The 17,688-nt window shown below is 44.5% G+C and overlaps 1 protein-coding gene across 2 annotated transcripts in view; it reads right to left on the reverse strand.

The window, feature by feature from the left end:
* Nucleotides 1-403: 403 nt before the first annotated feature.
* VSTM2B (V-set and transmembrane domain containing 2B) overlaps nt 404-17,688 on the reverse strand; it is a 128,020-nt gene continuing 110,735 nt past the window's right edge. For both annotated transcript variants that reach the window (XM_068259742.1, XM_068259741.1), the window contains exon 6: nt 404-1,307. In XM_068259742.1, coding sequence (XP_068115843.1) covers nt 1,219-1,307 — 89 coding nt within the window. In that variant the 3' untranslated portion in view covers nt 404-1,218. The remainder of the gene's footprint in view (nt 1,308-17,688) is intronic.

Below are 17,688 nucleotides of genomic sequence, written 5' to 3' on the forward strand. Positions count from 1 at the left end.
GTGTACGGTGAGCAGGGAGGCTGGTCAGCATCTTTGTATAAATCTTTTTCAGGGAGCATCGTTATAAAGAATAAAGGCCATGCTGAGAATCCCCTATGAAGAGATGGACTAGCCCAAACCTGTCAATGTCAGATTTCTACTACTTACTGTAAGTGACAGCAACATAGGAGAGAAGTAATTTATGGCTCATTTTACTCGGGAAGAAACCTTCTTATTTGTATGTGTTTTAAATTTTCGCGAGAGTTCCTCTTTAAAAGGAAATAAATATGTCAGTCTCCATATTCTTCTCGGGTCAGTTGTCCTTTAACTGTGTAAACTTGACAGTGCAAAATAGTTAACCTTGATTACGAGCGTCCAGTCCTGATAATGATAATCCTGTCGATTTCTTTATTTCAAAACTCTTTTATTCAACTGTTATTCAGCATTATACAATACGGGTTTTTGATTTGTTATAAACAAGTTATCTTACCTTGTTTCCAACCTTTATTTAAAAATAAATATTATCGACGGGTGAATAATGACAAGTCTGACAGGTGCCTTCCAAAATTAAAAGAAGAAGAAATATGAAAAGAATGGAAGAACATTAAAAAACAAAAATTTACCAACATGAAATAATTTAATAAAAAATAAAGTGTAACAAAAAAGAAAAAAAAAATAATCAAAAAAAAATCATTACACACATCCTACTGAAAAATATTGTTGTCGTTTTTTTTTTCGTCATGAGAAGGTTTCTGAAACACAATAAATTTACAGATTGTCATAAAAATAATTGCTCAACAGTTCGTGCAAAAAAAGAACGACGACCGCCAATCTTGGATAGGAGATGCCTGATAAATTATGAATTCTGTTACTCCGATCGGAAATCGCAAACGCCATGCACGCAGCAGGGCCTTCTCCACCAGACTTCTTCTGTACGATTCCCAGTTCCTTCTCTTTAACTAGATGCAATATTTTGGTAGTTCCCATTCTTTTCTGTATATATTCTTTCAACTCTCGTGTAAGTTCTCCAAAAATACTTTCCTTTTTTTTTTTTTCCGTATTTTTCTGTTTTGTAGTATTTACTGTGAAGTGTCTGCCATGCTTCTATCAGTCTTTTGCCTGTCCTTTCATAAATTTGCAGCTTTCATAAAAGGGGGGAGGGGGAGAGGGAGGAGGGGATTTGGACAAGTTCCAGTGGGCTGTTTGGTTGGTTGAGGAAAGGTTCACAAAAATGGTCCATCAGTGGCTGAAGAGCAGAAACACAAGCTGATGAAATATCAACAGGAAGGTGTAGAGGAGAGGATCACTGGCCACACTGCTCCCCGTGGCTGGAAGAGAGAAGAGATCAGGGTTAGGAGAAACATTCATGTCTATCTTCATTTCCAAGAATAAAATAACACAATCTTAATCAAAAACCCAAGGCCCTTATTCAGGAAGCAGGAAATGTGGGCGAACAGCAGCTAATGGACGATTTGATTTTCCTGTAAATATCGGCTATTATTAGGCGCCCAAAGCAGAAGTTTGGGTGCACAATAATTATCGTTTTGAAAATTACAATGTTAATTTATGTATCTTTTTGAAAATAAGAACATTATAATTTTTGATATTTTTAATGTTTTAACCACTTTGTCCTCCTTGACATATAAAAACGTCAAGGAGGACATGCACGCGCGCTCCCGGCCGCGGATTCGTTAGCCCAGGAATCAATGAATCGGGCTATGGTGCCCGATCACTGATTACTCTCCCCTGCAGAAAAAGCGACAGCTTCTCTGACTCCTATGTCCCTCTAAGCATACATTGTAAGCTTACAGTGACGTCATGTAAACAAACTCAAGGTTGCCGTCTTGTGGCCAAAAAGTGAAACTACATCTAAAAGAAAAAAAAATTCCAATACACAAATATTTCCCCAAATCAAACACTATTTACATCCCACCCTCCCAAAAATACCCACATCAAATGTTTAATAAAAAAAACAAAAACATTACAATAAAAAACCCACATAAATATTTACCTAAGGGTGTAAACTTTTTAAATATCTATGTAAAGATGAAATATTTCTATTTTTTTTTTTAATAAGCTTGTAAATAGCGATGGATGCAAAATGGAAACAATGCTCTTTTATTTCCAAATAAAATATTGTCGCCATACATTGTGATAGAGACATAATTTAAACGGTGAAATAACCGTGACAAATGGGCAAATACAATACGTGGGTTTTAATGGAGGCATGTAATATTTTAAAACTATAATGGCCGAAAACTGAGAAATAATGATTTTTTTCAGTTTTTTTCTTATTCTTACTGTTAAAGTGCATTTACAGTACGGTAGCTCTTAGCAAAATTTACCCCCAAAAGAAAGCCTAATTGGTGGTGGAAAAAACAAGATATAGATCAGTTCATTGTGATAAGTAGTGGTAAAGTTATAGGCTAATGAATGGGAGGTGAACATTGCTCGGATGCATAAAGTGAAAACGACTGAGGGCTTAAAGAGACTCTGAAGCGAGAATAAATCTCGCTTCAGAGCTCATAGTTAGCAGGGGCACGTGTGCCCCTGCTAAACCGCCGCTATAGCGCCGCTAAACGGGGGTCCCTTCACCCCCAAACCCCCCACTGCGACACTTGGTCGCAGACTTGGTCGCTCCTGGAGGCAGGGCTAACGGCTGCAGCCCTGCCTCCAGTCGCGGCTATCAGCGGCGCATCGCCGCCTCTCCCCCGCCCCTCTCAGTGAAGGAAGACTGAGAGGGGCGGGGGAGAGGCGAAGATACGCGCTGACAGACGCGCGTGGGGCAGGGCTGCGGCGGTAAGCCCTGCCCCAACCAGGAAGCGCTCCCCCACTGAAACGAGGGGATTTGGGGGTGAAGGGACCCCCGTTAAGCCGCGGGATAGCGGCGGTTTAGCAGGGGCACACGTGTCCCTGCTATCTATGAGGTCTGAAGCGAGATTTATTCTCGCTTCAGACTCTCTTTAAGTGGTTGAACACATTTTTTCATTTTTGGAAATTATGGTTTTGAAATTTGTTTTGAACATTATAAGGTTAGGAAGGAGGGTCTTATTGTCAGGCATCAGAATGAGATGATTTTGGGTTAGGCATCAGGAAGAGGCGTTTTAGGGTTAGGCATCAGGAGGAGGGATTTCTTTTTAAAGGGAAAATTTTATAGGAAGGGGAGATTAAGTCATCAGGAAGGGGGGGGTTTTATGGTTAAGCGTCAGAAAAGGGAGATTTAGGGTTAGGCGTCAGGAAGGGGGGTTTTAGGGTTAGGCATCACTAAGAGTAGATTTAGGGTTAGGCATCAGGAAGGGGGATTTTAAGGTTAAGCGTCGGAAAAGGGGTTTAGGGTTAGGAGTCAGGAAGGAGGAGGGGTTTAGGGATCGGAGGGGTGAGGGTTCTGTGGGAAAGTAAGGTTAGGTTAAGTTGTTGTAAAATATTGTTACTATATTCCGATCTTTTATTACAATAATTTACAGTATTTACAATTTAACAATGAAGAATATCGGTAGATACTGACGATAATTTTATTAATGAAACTGGGTGCCCATTTTTCCTCGCGCCCCTATTTCATGCACACCTTATGTAACTCACTGTGGCCCATATACAATTAACTTTTTCTCCAGAGTTTTCTCCTAGGAGGTAATTTTTCATCTTGTGTTTAATACAAATTTTGAGCACTTTGCAATTGAAAAAGTACCACAAAGTAGGTGTAAAGGTACAATCATAAACAGTAGGTTCTTGGCTGATTCCCCAACACGCGTTAAATGTCACTACAGCGTGGGGTGTAGCTCGCCTTGCATACGGTCTGTGTAAATAACTGTGTGCTTAAAGAGACTCTGAAGCGAGAATAAATCTCGCTTCAGAGCTCATAGTTAGCAGGGGCATGCGTGCCCCTGCTAAACCGCCGCTATCGCGCCGCTAAAAGGGGGTCCCTTCACCCCCAAACCCACCCCCGCAATACTTGGTCGTAGATTTGGTCGTGATTTATTGCTTCCTGGAGGCAGGGCTAACAGCTGTAGCCCTGCCTCCAGTCGCATCTATCAGCCGCCTCTCCCCCGCCCCTGTCAGTGAAGGAAGACTGAGAGGGGCGGGGGAGAGGCGGAGATACGCGATGACAGGTGCGCGTGGGGCAGGGCTGCGGCGGTTAGTCCTGCCCCAACCAGGAAGCGCTCCCCCGCTGAAACGAGGGGATTTGGGGGTGAAGGGACCCCCGTTAAGCCGCGGGATAGCGGCGTTTTAGCAGGGGCACACATGCCCCTGCTATCTATGAGGTCTGAAGCGAGATTTATTCTCGCTTCAGACTCTCTTTAAGCACCTGTGCACTGTACAGACGCACTTGTCGCCAGGGCAGAGTTACACCTACACCAGTATGTCTTAACATATAAATGAACACAGATACTGGACTGTCATGTAGATAATAAACATAAAAGTGAACAGGGGTGCACTATATACATGTCAAACACAACATGTTTCGCCCGAATATGGGCATCGTCAGGAGCACAGCAGACAAGACATTAGTGTAGATATATCAAAATCAATAAACCTCTCACCCAGGGTTGCCTTGCCACCTCATCCCTTTAAATACAGACACATCTAAGTTATACAGGTTCTGGGGCTATTCACACATAATCAGTGCCTAAACTGCATCTAACTAGCCACAAGGCATGAATAATTTATATAGGCCGGTATTTAAAGGGATGAGGTGGCAACCCTGCCCTTACCAACCAACACAGCATATTATCTACAGCATGTAGCCCAAGTCAGAGCTGGTATTGTTTAAAAGGAAATAAATATGTCAGCCTCCATATCCCTCTCAGTTCAATTGTCCTTCAAAGGAAATCAGGGATGTTCTAAAGAAAACATTCTATACATACCTGGGGCTTCCTCTATCCCCATACGCACAGATCGCTCTCACGCTGCCGTCCTCCGCTGCCCGCAGCTCCGATACCGGGACACATCACTTCAGCAAGTCGGGGCCAGTCTTCGCAGGAGAAGTGCGCCCTCTACGTATCTCTCCAGCGGCTGCTGGAGAGATACACAAACAGCGCACTTCACTTACGTCAGACTGGCTCCGACTGACAGCAGTACAGGGACCCGGTTCCTGAGCTCCGGGAAGACTGAGGACGGCGGCGTGGGTGCGATCCGTGCGTATGGGGCTGGAGGAAGCCCCAGGTATGTATAAAACGTTTCCTTTATACCAGCTCTGGTACACTTTAATTGTCATGGCTTCTATAGCACCAGCATCGTCCATGATGCTGCACAATATATAATACATAGTGTATATACACAAGTGCATAAACAATGAGGTTATACACATAATAGAGGACTGAACAGGTGAGTTGTAGAACTGCACATACAGAAGGTAGATTTGTTCAAAGAAAAAATATACCAGTATAAAAATAAATAAAATAATAATAGTAATAATTAGATGTGGACTAGTGAAGCAGGGTGAATGTATGGCCCGTGAGCCCACTGCAGATACCTGTGCCAGCCGCCTCCTCTCTATACATTAGTCATGGCTGCTGCAGCATATTGTGTCTGCAGATGCAATTTCAATTTGTGCAGTGAGGCAGATCCTGTGTACAGGCTGGCAGCAACACATTATATTCAATTACTGTGCTGCACATGTTCCCCTATAGAGCGCTGCACACGCGGCCCAGAATCACCGCTATTCCCCACTGCTATCTGATTAGCCGGAGAATTGCAAATCAGCTTTGATCAGGCGCCCTGGGAGAGATGCTGGCGAAAGTGGCGGAGGCCAAAGAGGACCTGTCTGCCAGCGCCGTTAGGGCTCATTCACGGTTTCAGCTTTTTTTCAAAATCGCCCACAAAACGCTTGCGCAATGATTCTCTATGAGAAGGTACATATCAGTGCGTTTCGCGCAAAGCGTAGCCTGTACTATTTTTGGGGGATTTTGCTACAGTGGAAGGTATAGGGAGAGCGCTAAACGCTCACAAAATCGCTTTATGCAGCGTTCGCGGTTTTAAGAATAAATACATTGTATTTATTCTTTTCCGCTTCAAAGAGTTCACTTCCTGACTTGTGTCAGGGAATGAATAGAAAAAAAAAAATCGCTCTGCAAAAGCACTTTAGAAAAGCGCTTAAAATCAGAGCGAGCAGGCAAGCGCCGGGAGGCCCTAAAAAAATAAAAAACTCACGCACAAAATTGCAAAACGCTTGCGTTTGCGATTTTAGATGTGGACAAAGTCTTAAGGTGGGTACACACATCAGATAAAAGTCTTTGGAAAATGAAAGATCACAGACCAATTTTACCCCCTTCTATGTAGCATGAGAGCCATACTCTACAGTCTTTTCTATGGAGCTGAACTCCCCAACAGATAAAAATCTTTGCAAGATGCTGCACACAAAGATGCTGTACACATGCAACAGATCAGTGTCTGCAAAAGATCCATTCCTGCAAAAGATCAGTTCGTGCAAAAGATCCGTTCCTGCAAAATGCATTTATAGTCTATGTTATCTGCAGATCTCATACACACCTTGTTTAACCCTCCTGGCGGTTTGCTAAAAAATCGCCAGGGGGCAGCAAATCTTTTTTTAAAAAATTTTTTTTTTCATGTAGCGAGACAAAGTCTCGCTACATGATAGCTGCTGCTCAGCGGCATCCCCCCAGCCCCTCCGATCGCCGCCGGCGATCAGGAGATCCCGTTCAAAGAACGGGATCTCCTGGAGGGCTTCCCCGTCGCCATGGCGACGGGGCGGGATGACGTCACTGACGTCATGACGTCAAAGGGGATTCCTATCCACCCCATAGAGCTGCCTGGCACTGATTGGCCAGGCAGCGCACGGGGTCTGGGGGGGGGGGGCAGCTGCGGCGCGACGGATAGCGGCGGATCGGCGGGTAGCGGCGGCGATCGGGCACTGCACGCAGCTAGCAAAGTGCTAGCTGCGTGCAGCAAAAAAAAATTATGCAAATCGGCCCAGCGGGGCCTGAGCGGTGCCTTCCGGCGGCATAGCCCGAGCTCAGCTCGGGCTTACCGCCAGGAAGGTTAACAGACATTCATCTGCAGATCAGATCCACCAGGATGGATCTTTGGATCTGCAGATAATTGTCTGATCTGCAGATAAATGTCCGTTAAACAAGTCCGTAAAACAAGCTATGAGAGCTGCAGATATCATAGACTATGAATGCATTTTGCAGGAACAGATCTTTTGCAGATACTGATCTTTCTGTACATCATCTGTGTGTGCAGCATCTTGCAAACATTTTTATCTGATGGGGAGATCAGCTCAATAGAATAGACTGTGTAGGTTTTGCTCTCATACATGAAAGTGGATAAAATTGGTCTGAGATCTTTCATTTTCCAAAGACTTTTATCTGATGTGTGTACCCACCTTTAGAGTTTTGAAGTCCAGGCAGCAGGAATAATAATTCACAAATTAAAATGCACGACCCTTGTTGTCCACATAGCTTCGTGTGCTTTTTAAAGTGACCATGGAGTAAAAAAAAATGCCCCTAGGGCAAGCCTGGGCAAACTTTACGCATGCTGTGGACCACGGGCCCCATTCATAAAATACATGCTCCAGCCTCAGGGCACAGTGTAGGAGGGGAGCAGGGCAGAGGCGAGAGAGGCTCCAGCCTCAGGGCGCAGTGTAGGAGGGGGCTCACAACTCACTCAGCTATCATTCCCCCATTGCAGTGCTGGTCAACCACCTGTGACAAAACTACAAATCTCATCATGCCTCTGCCTCCCTGAGTTATGCTTAGAGCTGCCTGTCAGAGTATTGCAAATTGCAATGCCTCATGGGACTTGTAGTTCCACCACAGCTGGAGTGCCAAGGTTAGCCATCACTGCCCTATTGTGTTTGAAGCAGAGAGAAATAAGAGAAGGGGATACATGGCAGTGACTGCAAGCCAGATAACGGTTAGCGATTCTGCACTGTAAAGTATACAATCGCTGGCATTATCGTTCATCAAAACCTACACAGAGCGATTTTGCTAACGTTTTGAAGTTACTGCACACTGTAAAAAAAATTAAAATGAATCGAAAGGACCAATCAGAATTAAAAACGCTAATCGCTACACAATAGCTGGCAAAAACCTTACACTTTTTAAAATCGCTACCAAAAACAATCATGAAATTGCTTACAAACCACTCATACTAGTGATTGCGATTAGCAACGGCGTTTTGTAGTGGGTTCTAGGCCTTAGGCTACTTACACACCAAGACGTTGCTTTTTAGGGGACTTTATGGTCGCATAACGTGCCCCTAACGCAACGCATGGTGGTGCGGGAGAGGACGGTAGAGTGAGCCACGTTAGGCGGCTCTATCCGCAAAAGGTCTCCCAGGGTGGCGCTGATTGGCCGGCGGGACCACGTGATGCGGAGCGAGACACTCCGCCTCACGTGGTCCCGCCGGCCAATCAGCGGCCGCCAGTGCAGTGCATATTAAGTAGCCATGTACGCGGCTACTGTAGCGGCATCTCCCCGCCTCCTCTCTGCCCCCCACTGAGCATGTGCAAACAGTCTAACGAGGCTAAAGCCGCTCTAACGCCGTAGCATGCTGCACCTTCCCGACAACGTGCAGCTTTACATGTAACGCAACGTGGGCTGTGTGAACAGCCCACTTGTGTTACATTGCTGTGCGTTGTGGGAGCGTTACAGGCTGCACTAACGTGCGCCTGTAACGTCTTAGTGTGGAAGCAGCTTAAATGCTCAAAAAAAAATAAATCACTCTAGTGGGTTCCAGCCCTGGTTGGAACTGTACATCATGTAATTGACAATCCATCACACACCATACAATTCTTGATAAAGTTGGTCTTAAATTTCCAACATTTTTAATCTCCAAAAATCGAAAAAAAACAGGACAGGATCTTTTAATTGTATGGTGTGTGGCTACCTTTAGGCTGGTTTCACACCAGGACGTTGCGTTTTAGGGGACGTTATGGTCGCATAACGTGCCCCTAACGCAACGCCTGGTGCTCTCTGCTGTGGGCGTCAGAGTGAGCCGCGTTGTGCAGCTCACTCTGGCGTCCGTGATGCCGTGATGCGTACTCTTGGACGCATGCGGCATCACGTGGTCCCGCCCGGCCAATCGCCGCACAGAGTGGCCGCTCCAGGAAGTAAACACTGCACCTCACTGAGTGCAGTGAATATTAATTAACCATGTGCCTGGCTGCTCTCCGCTCCTCCCCAACTTTGCTGAGCATGTGCAAACAGTCTAACGCGGCTCTGCCGCTTACAAAGTACTGCATGCAGTACGTTATATTATGGCGCAGCGTTACACTGTAACGCAACGTGGGCACTGTGAACAGCCCATTGATTTTTCATTGCTGTGCGGTGGGGCTGCGTTATAGGCTGCACTAACGTGCGCCTGTAACGTCCCACTGTGAAAGCAGCCTTAGGCATAGATGAGGCCAGAGTACTTCATTCAGCAATGCAGAGTCTACATCTGTGTCACTTCTACCAGATTCCACTATTTTTGCCTCTCTTCCTGAAAGCCAATGATCAGTAACAGCGTCAGTACAATAGAGCTGAATTTCCCCGCCCCCCTCTGCTGGCCCCTCCTTCCCCACCCTGTTTGCGTACTGCTGCACAGCCGATTACCGGCTTTTCTAAAGACAGAATCAGATATTCGCACGAGCTGTATTTAAACATGCATTCAGTATCCATAACCGGTGATTTTCAAATACTATCAAATATGTGCCTGCCTGGACAGCGGCGGAAGATGAAAAGAGCGCACTGCATGTGTGTGTCGAGGACTGAGAAATAATAGTCAGTATTATTGTAACGGGTTGCTGTAGAGTGTCATACAAAGGATTATAATGGAATATTGATTTTCTAAGGCTGGAGAACTCAGAAGAACTGAAGTGATTCCGGAAACGTGGGCTGGAATTTTTTGAGAGAAGAGAAAAATTTACAATCATTATCTGGGTCATATGAAAACTGCGATAGTGATGCTACATACACACTTGAAAGATTAATGAAAGATCACAGACCAATTTTACCCCCTTCCATGTAGTATAAGAGCCATACTCTACACAGTCTATTCTATGGAGCTGAACTCCCCATCAGATAAAACGCTTTGCAAGATGCTGCACACACAGATGCTGTACACATTCAACAGATAAGTATCTGCAAAAGATCTGTTCCTGCAAAAGATCCGTTCCTGCAAAATGCATTCATAGTCTATGATATCTGCAGATCCTCATACACACCTTGTTTAACAGACATTCATCTGCAGATCAGATCCACCAGGATGGATTTTCAGATCTGCAGATGATTGTCAGATTGATATGCAGATGAATGACTGTTAAACAAAGGTGTGTATGAGGATCTGCAGATCTCATAGACTATGAATGCATTTTGCAGGAACAGATCTTTTGCAGATACTGATCTGTTGCATGTGTGCAGCATCTTGCAAAGATTTTTATCTGATGGGGAGTTCAGCTCAATAGAATAGACTGTGTAGGTATGGCTCTCATACTACACGGAAGGGGGTAACATTGGTCTGTGATCTGTCATTAATCTTTCAAGTGTGTACACATCATTAAATTCAATTCAATAATAGTCAATTCCTCGAGGCTGTTGATAAACAAAAAACAAGTCGGGAAAATACTGCTTTCAGTATTTTAGACTTTTGTGTGCTTATTTATCCATATTTTCAAAGGTGCGGTAGAAGTTCTGTAATTTCCCGAAGCCCAGTTGTCGGTAACAGCAGAAGAGTGTGAGTTGTCTGTGTTGTTACACCTGTTCTCTGTGCACGGACAGCATTACATAGTTAGAGGCATCCTGACATACCTTTAGATGTACATGTTTTGTTATACTGCCTCTGCTTGCTCTAAATCTCTCTATTAGTCTCCATTAGTGTTAGGACTGACTAGAACTTCTCTTCAGTCCCTATTAACCTTCCCACGAAGGAAGAGGCGTTACCCAGTAGTGGAGTCTAGGTGACCACAGGTCTTCACCCACACACCCTTGAGGGGAGTGTAGGACCACACCCCCAGGAGGGGAGTGTGGAACTTCGCTGCCTAGTGCCCTACCAGGTCACTACTGGGATTACCTCAGCGAGTGGTCGGGAGAACAGAGACACCAATTGTGGAGAAAGCGTGGTCAGACGAAAGCCAGAGGTCCAGGGTAAATAGAGTTCAGCGTAGGTCGGGGTCACAAGCCAAGGGTCAGGGCAGGCAGCAGACAACGGAGGTCGGGGTCACAAGCCAAGGGTCAGGGCAGGCAGCAGACAGCGGTAATCTAGAAAGCAGAGCCAAAGGTTGGGGCAGGCGGAGATCAGCACTAGTTGGAGGCACAGGCCAAGGTCACAACAGGAGATCAGATCAGATTAATAGCAAGGCAGGGACAACAGTTCACCAACAGGCTAGCCAAGCTGTCAGAACGAGCAGCACTGCAGTTAGGAGCAGTGCTGCTTTTATAGTGTGCATTGGCGCCGAAATTAGCGCCCTGCGCATGCGCAGAGCGCGCGCAATACTTTGCGCATGCGCGCGCAACACTTTGCTCATGCGCGCGCAGCACTATGCATGCGCAGACGCGTGCAATACTTTGCGCTAGAGAGCGCACCCGAGAGCCCCGCGGAAGACGGTGAGTGTGACAATTAGTCTTTCTTAAAGGGAACCCGAGGTGAGAGTTATATGGAAGCTGTCATGTTTATTTCCTTTTAATCAATACTAGTTGCCTGGCTGTCCTGCTGATCCTCTGCCTCTAATACTTTCAGCCAGAGACCCTGAACAAGCATGCAGCAGATCAGGTGTTTCTGACAATATTGTCAGAACTGACAGGATTAGCTGCATGCTTGTTTCTGGTGTAATTCAGACACTGCTGCAGCCAAATAGATCAGCAGGGCTGCCAGGCAACTGGTAGTGTTTAAAAGGAAACAAATATGGCAGCCTCCATATCCCTCTCACCTCGGGTTCACTTTAATATTTTATTTCTTTGCCACAGCTTAGATGAACTTCCAAGAAGCTTTAAACATGCCCTGCTTACGTGATTTCCCCACTAGCTACTCTGGATCTTCAAACAGGAACGGAGAAGGTTAAAGTGCTGAAGGGAGGCAGACGAAGCATCCTTTGTTCTATCGCTCTCTGCTCGCTGCCTGGGGGGTAGAAAAGCAGGCTTCGGGTCCAATCAAAATCACTTTCAGGAGACAAGCGCTGTTCCTATTGGCTTCTGCTCCTGTCAGTCATAGGGAATCGCCTCTGCTTCTGTGAGTTTTGTGAGTCCCGCACTGATTTCGAGAGAGGAGAAAATGTCAATTCATCAAGATAAGGCCTCTTTTCCACAAACTGTTGTTAGGCAGTGAAATGCCTCTTGAACTCTCACAACTGCTCACTGCTGCCTGGTAACTGCTTATTCCTGCATGATAACTGCTTACTGCTGCCTGGTAACTGCTTGCTGAGCACACAGCTCAACAGTTCGTCGAAAAGGGGCCTTATCTTGATGAATTGACATTTGCCCAGTAATTTACCTCACTGCTCGGTAATTGTAGCTTTTCATGTGGTACCAGCTTTGATGAATTGACACTTTCCTAAGTGCTTGGTACAATCAGCTGTTTTCAGCATTACCGAATACGGTAATGCTTGGTGAATTTATGCCAATTTGCCTGCGTTTCCTTTTCATTTTCTCATTGCAAGTGTTAAAAAACAAGTGCTTTATCTCTCCAGTGGGACTGCAGTGGCAGCTCTACTGGAAACTAATTTGACATCATAATGCATCTGTGCCACTTATGGTTGCAGGATTGGGATGAAAAGTTCAATAGGTCATCATTTCTCCTTGTGGGAGCTGAATAAACAGCAGTAATGTGCATGTAACATTATAGCTGATTCAAACTTCAGGCCCAGATTGTCAACCCCTAAAACCAAAATAAAGAATATGGGGCTGCAGGAAAGTACTATTTAGGATTAGATCTACAATTAATACAATTATTTATCTAGTACGTTTATTTGCTCTTGTATGTAGACATTAGAGGTGGCCACACATCAGGTGACTTGGCGGCTGAACGACCATCCGTTTGGATTATTATAATCGAATCGGATGAAGATCGGTGCTGCCAAGAGCACACCTGATTGACGATGCAATCGCGTGTATCGATCGGGCATGCTGCAAGATGTCGGGGCAAACATGCTCGTACGGGTGTGCGGTGGTAATGGCGTGCCATATTGGGACGAGCGAGGAACGCAGCAAAATCCCCAGTGCTGCCCCATAGTGTAAAATGTGCCCCCCATGGTGTCCCATTCATAAAAACATTACCTGTCAGTGTCCGCCGCTGGCTCAATCTCCACACTGCTAGTTCCGGTGTAACATGGGCAATGTCACACAGGGGCCCACATTACACCGGTAACTACATGGGACCTGTGTATGGGAGGAAGATTGCAGAATGGAGCCAGCATTGAACACTGACAGTTAAAGAGGAACTCCAGTGAAAATATTGTAATAAAAAAGTGCTTCATTTTTACAATAATTATGTATGAATGATTTAGCCAGTGTTTGCCCATTGTAAAATCTTTCCTCTCGCTGATTTACATTCTGACATTTATCACATGGTGACATTTTTACTGCTGGCAGGTGATGTCAGTGTTTGCTATGGGTGCTATATTACCCAGATACACCCCTGGACACCCGTCCCCCAAAACCCCCCTCCTAACTTGGGAATGGAGTATTGCATTGACTCGAGACCCAGTGCAAAGGAAACCTGGGACTTTCATCTTTACAAAAATGATTAGATCTGGCTAGGGGATCAAGCGGAATTTTAACAAAAAGCTGCCCAACTTTCCAGACGGGATAATACGTAAGTACCCAAAAAATTATTCAATACTGTCCTGTTGAGGCTGTTATTTTTCGCATTCAGTGACATGAGAATTATTAGCAGAAGTCACTCGTATTACTATGAATAAACATGATTGCTTCTTATACTTGCCTGGAATTTGCTCTGTATCTGAAATATATTTTGTATATCGTAAAATCATTAAAATAAATAAAATGAAAGCGAAAAACTATATCAGAAACAACAAAACAAACCCATAAATGGATACATTAATACGAAGTAGATAAAGGGCCAGTCCATTGTGCAGCCAGTAGATGGCAGTCTTGCTCCCCCATAAAGCTGACATGAGTTATGGCAGCAGACGTCACAGCAGTGCTGCATTTCATACATGTTGGAATATATGAGACAGGCGGTGTGTAGAGATTCTGCAGACATCTATTCTGCTATTTTAATGTACACATACATTATATATATCATCTGTAGGATCCACAAGCTGTAAAAGCCTCATTATAATGTATGAGAACGAGGACACGTCTCATCCCCCCCCTTTTTTTTTCTTTTTATTCACTTAATTCTGTGCAGTGAGCGAGAATTATTTCATGGAGATTCTAATGCTGTTGTTTCTCCCTATAAAACACAGATGTTAAAAAAGCACTCCGATCACAACACAGCTGACTGATCTAACCGATCACAACACAGCAGACTGATCTAACAGATCACAACACAGCAGACTGATCTAACCGATCACAACACAGCAGAGTGATCTAACATCACAACACAGCAGACTGATCTAACCGATCACAACACAGCAGACTGATCTAACAGATCACAATGCAGCAAACTGATCTAACCGATCACAACACAGCAGACTGATCTAACAGATCACAACACAGCAGAGTGATCTAACATCACAACACAGCAGACTGATCTAACCGATCACAACACAGCAGACTGATCTAACAGATCACAACACAGCAGAGTGATCTAACATCACAACACAGCAGACTGATCTAACCGATCACAACACAGCAAACTGATCTAACCGATCACAACACAGCAGACAGATCTAACAGATCACAACACAGCAGACTGATCTAAAACCGATCACAACACAGCAGACTGATCTAACAGATCACAACACAGCAAACTGATCTAACAGATCACAACACAGCAGACTGGTGTAACCAATCACAATAGTGCAGACTGATCTAACAGATCATAACACAGCAGACTGATCTAAAAGATCACAACACAGCAGACTAATCTAACATATCACAACACAGCCGACTGATCTAATGGATCACAACACAGCTGACTGATCTAACCAATCACAACACAGCAGATTGATCTCACCAATCACAACACAGCAGACTGATCTAACCAATCACAACATAGCAGAGTGATCTTAAAAAATCACAACACAGCAGACTGATCTAACCGATCACAACACAGCAGACTGATCTCACTGATCACAACACAGCAGACTGATCTCACCGATCACAACACAACAGACTGATCTCACCGATCACAACACAGCAGATTGATCTCACCGATCACAACACAGCAGAGTGATCTAACCAATCACAACACAGCAGAGTGATCTTACCAATCACAACACAACAGACTGATCTCACCGATCTCAACACAGCCGACTGATCTAATGGATCACAACACAGCTGACTGATCTAACCAATCACAACACAGCAGAGTGATCTAACCAATCACAACACAGCAGAGTGATCTTACCAATCACAACACAACAGACTGATCTCACCGATCACAACACAGCAGACTGATCTCACCAATCACAACACAGCAGAGTGATCTTACCAATCACAACACAGCAGACTGATCTAACCGATCACAACACAGCAGACTGATCTCACCGATCACAACACAGCAGACTGATCTCACCGATCACAACACAGCAGACTGATCTAACCAATCACAACACAGCAGAGTGATCTTACCAATCACAACACAGCAGAGTGATCTAACCAATCACAACACAGCAGAGTGATCTAACTATTCACAACACAGCAGAGTGATCTAACCAATCACAACACAGCCGACTGATCTTACCAATCATAGGGGTGTGTGTCCACCGCTGGGCACTCCCAAGCACTAGGTATGAGGTGGCGTCCTCCTCTGTACATACACCTGAGTGTAGCAACAGCTAGACCATAGGTGTCAAATTCTATACCGCTGACAGAATCCTGCCCACCTCAACATTTTATGTGACCCGCGTATAATTGTCTTAGATAATATGTTATGTATATGTTATGTTATGTTATCTTAGCGCACACATTGCACATAAACAACATGCACTGGATTTTGAGCCCCGCAAAGTGACATCTACAGTGCAGTGTTTCCACTCCACAGTGTCACAGCTGGTACTTCAACAAGCGGAGATTAGAAATATCAACAGTTAACCCTAAAATGTCCAAGAAGAGAAAAGTTGCATGAACACATTCATTGGAAGGTGAGAAAGAGAATATATGTTCATGCTTCAAGAAGATAAACCGCTGTGTATTTTGTGTCACTCTGATGACAAATCCCCACTGTTAGATTATACTGTATACCTGCAACAGCTTAGGACTGTGTTTATGCTAAATGTCCACAAGGAGGCACTGTTTCTTTTTCTGTTTGCTTCTTGTCCAATGTGAGACGATGAGATGTGTGAGATGATCTCGCTGTATTGCTATCCCATGATAATAAAGCTACATACAGACCACCTCGCTCTGACTACGCCCACTTCCCCTATGACAGAGAACTGGTGAAAATTGCCACCTGCAGGACACAAAACAGCAATACATTTTTACCTCTCTCAACACTATTCAAAACTAATTAATGATAAAATTGCTTATATAGATTTATTTTTTTTCAAATATCCATTTATCATTTTTTTAGTCAGTGTTTGCCCATTGTAATATCTTTCCCCACCCCGATTTACAATCTGACAACATATTTAGTCCTGTCAGGTGATCCCTGTGGAATGTTTGTACGGAGAGTTACAAAGCCAGCACAAAAAATACCTGGTCTCCCAGAATTCTCTGAGAGGACAATTTGGCATGTCTAATCCACCTAGGACAAGCATCACTGTAGGGGGCGGTGCTACATGCCAATGTACAGGCGCAGACTGGCTTGGAAAGACGAAAATATCCCCTCAGGACATAGCCCACATGCTCCGCGGTCGTCACTCCGCTTTGAAAGGTGAGGTGCGCCTAAAACGTCGCACCAGGCGTGGCCACAACTGTGCACAGTGCAATGTTTCGGGCGCACCCGGTGCAACGGTTTAGGCGCACCCTGTGCGACGATTTCATCGCACCCGGTGTGACATTATGCACGCACCGCGCAGTGCTAAACTTTGTGCGCGCTAACTTAGCGTGCTAAACTTTGCGCGTCCTAAAAGGCTTTAGGCGTGCTAAGGGGCTTTTAGGCGTGCTAACTAAGTTAGCATCCTTTTGTGAATCAAGCCCATTGTATTTTCGCAATGTGAATTTTTCGCCCAAACTGCGAACTGTCATTCAGGAGTTAGGAGGAAATTACACCTTTAACCGGTTCAGCGCTGCAGTGCCGAAAATCTCATGCATCCGAGCAACGTTCACCTCCCATTCACCTATAACTTTATTGCTACTTATCACAATGAATTGATCTATATCTTGTTTTTTCCGCCACCAATTAGGCTTTCTTTGGGGGTACATTTTGCTAAGAGCCACTTTACTGTAAATGCATTTTAACAGGAAGAATAAGAAAAAAACGGAAAAAATTCATTATTTCTCAGTTTTTGGCCATTATAGTTTGAAATTAATATACGCTACCGTAATTAAAACGCATGTATTTTATTTGCCCATATGTCCCGGTTCTTACACCGTTTAAACGATGTCCCTATCACAATTTATGGTGCCGATATTTCATTTAGAAATAAAGGTGCATTTTTTCAATTTGCGTCCATCCCTATTTACAAGCTTATAATTTTAAATAATA

This window comes from Hyperolius riggenbachi, chromosome 11 (assembly GCF_040937935.1).
Source record: "Hyperolius riggenbachi isolate aHypRig1 chromosome 11, aHypRig1.pri, whole genome shotgun sequence".
Lineage (NCBI taxonomy): Eukaryota > Metazoa > Chordata > Amphibia > Anura > Hyperoliidae > Hyperolius > Hyperolius riggenbachi.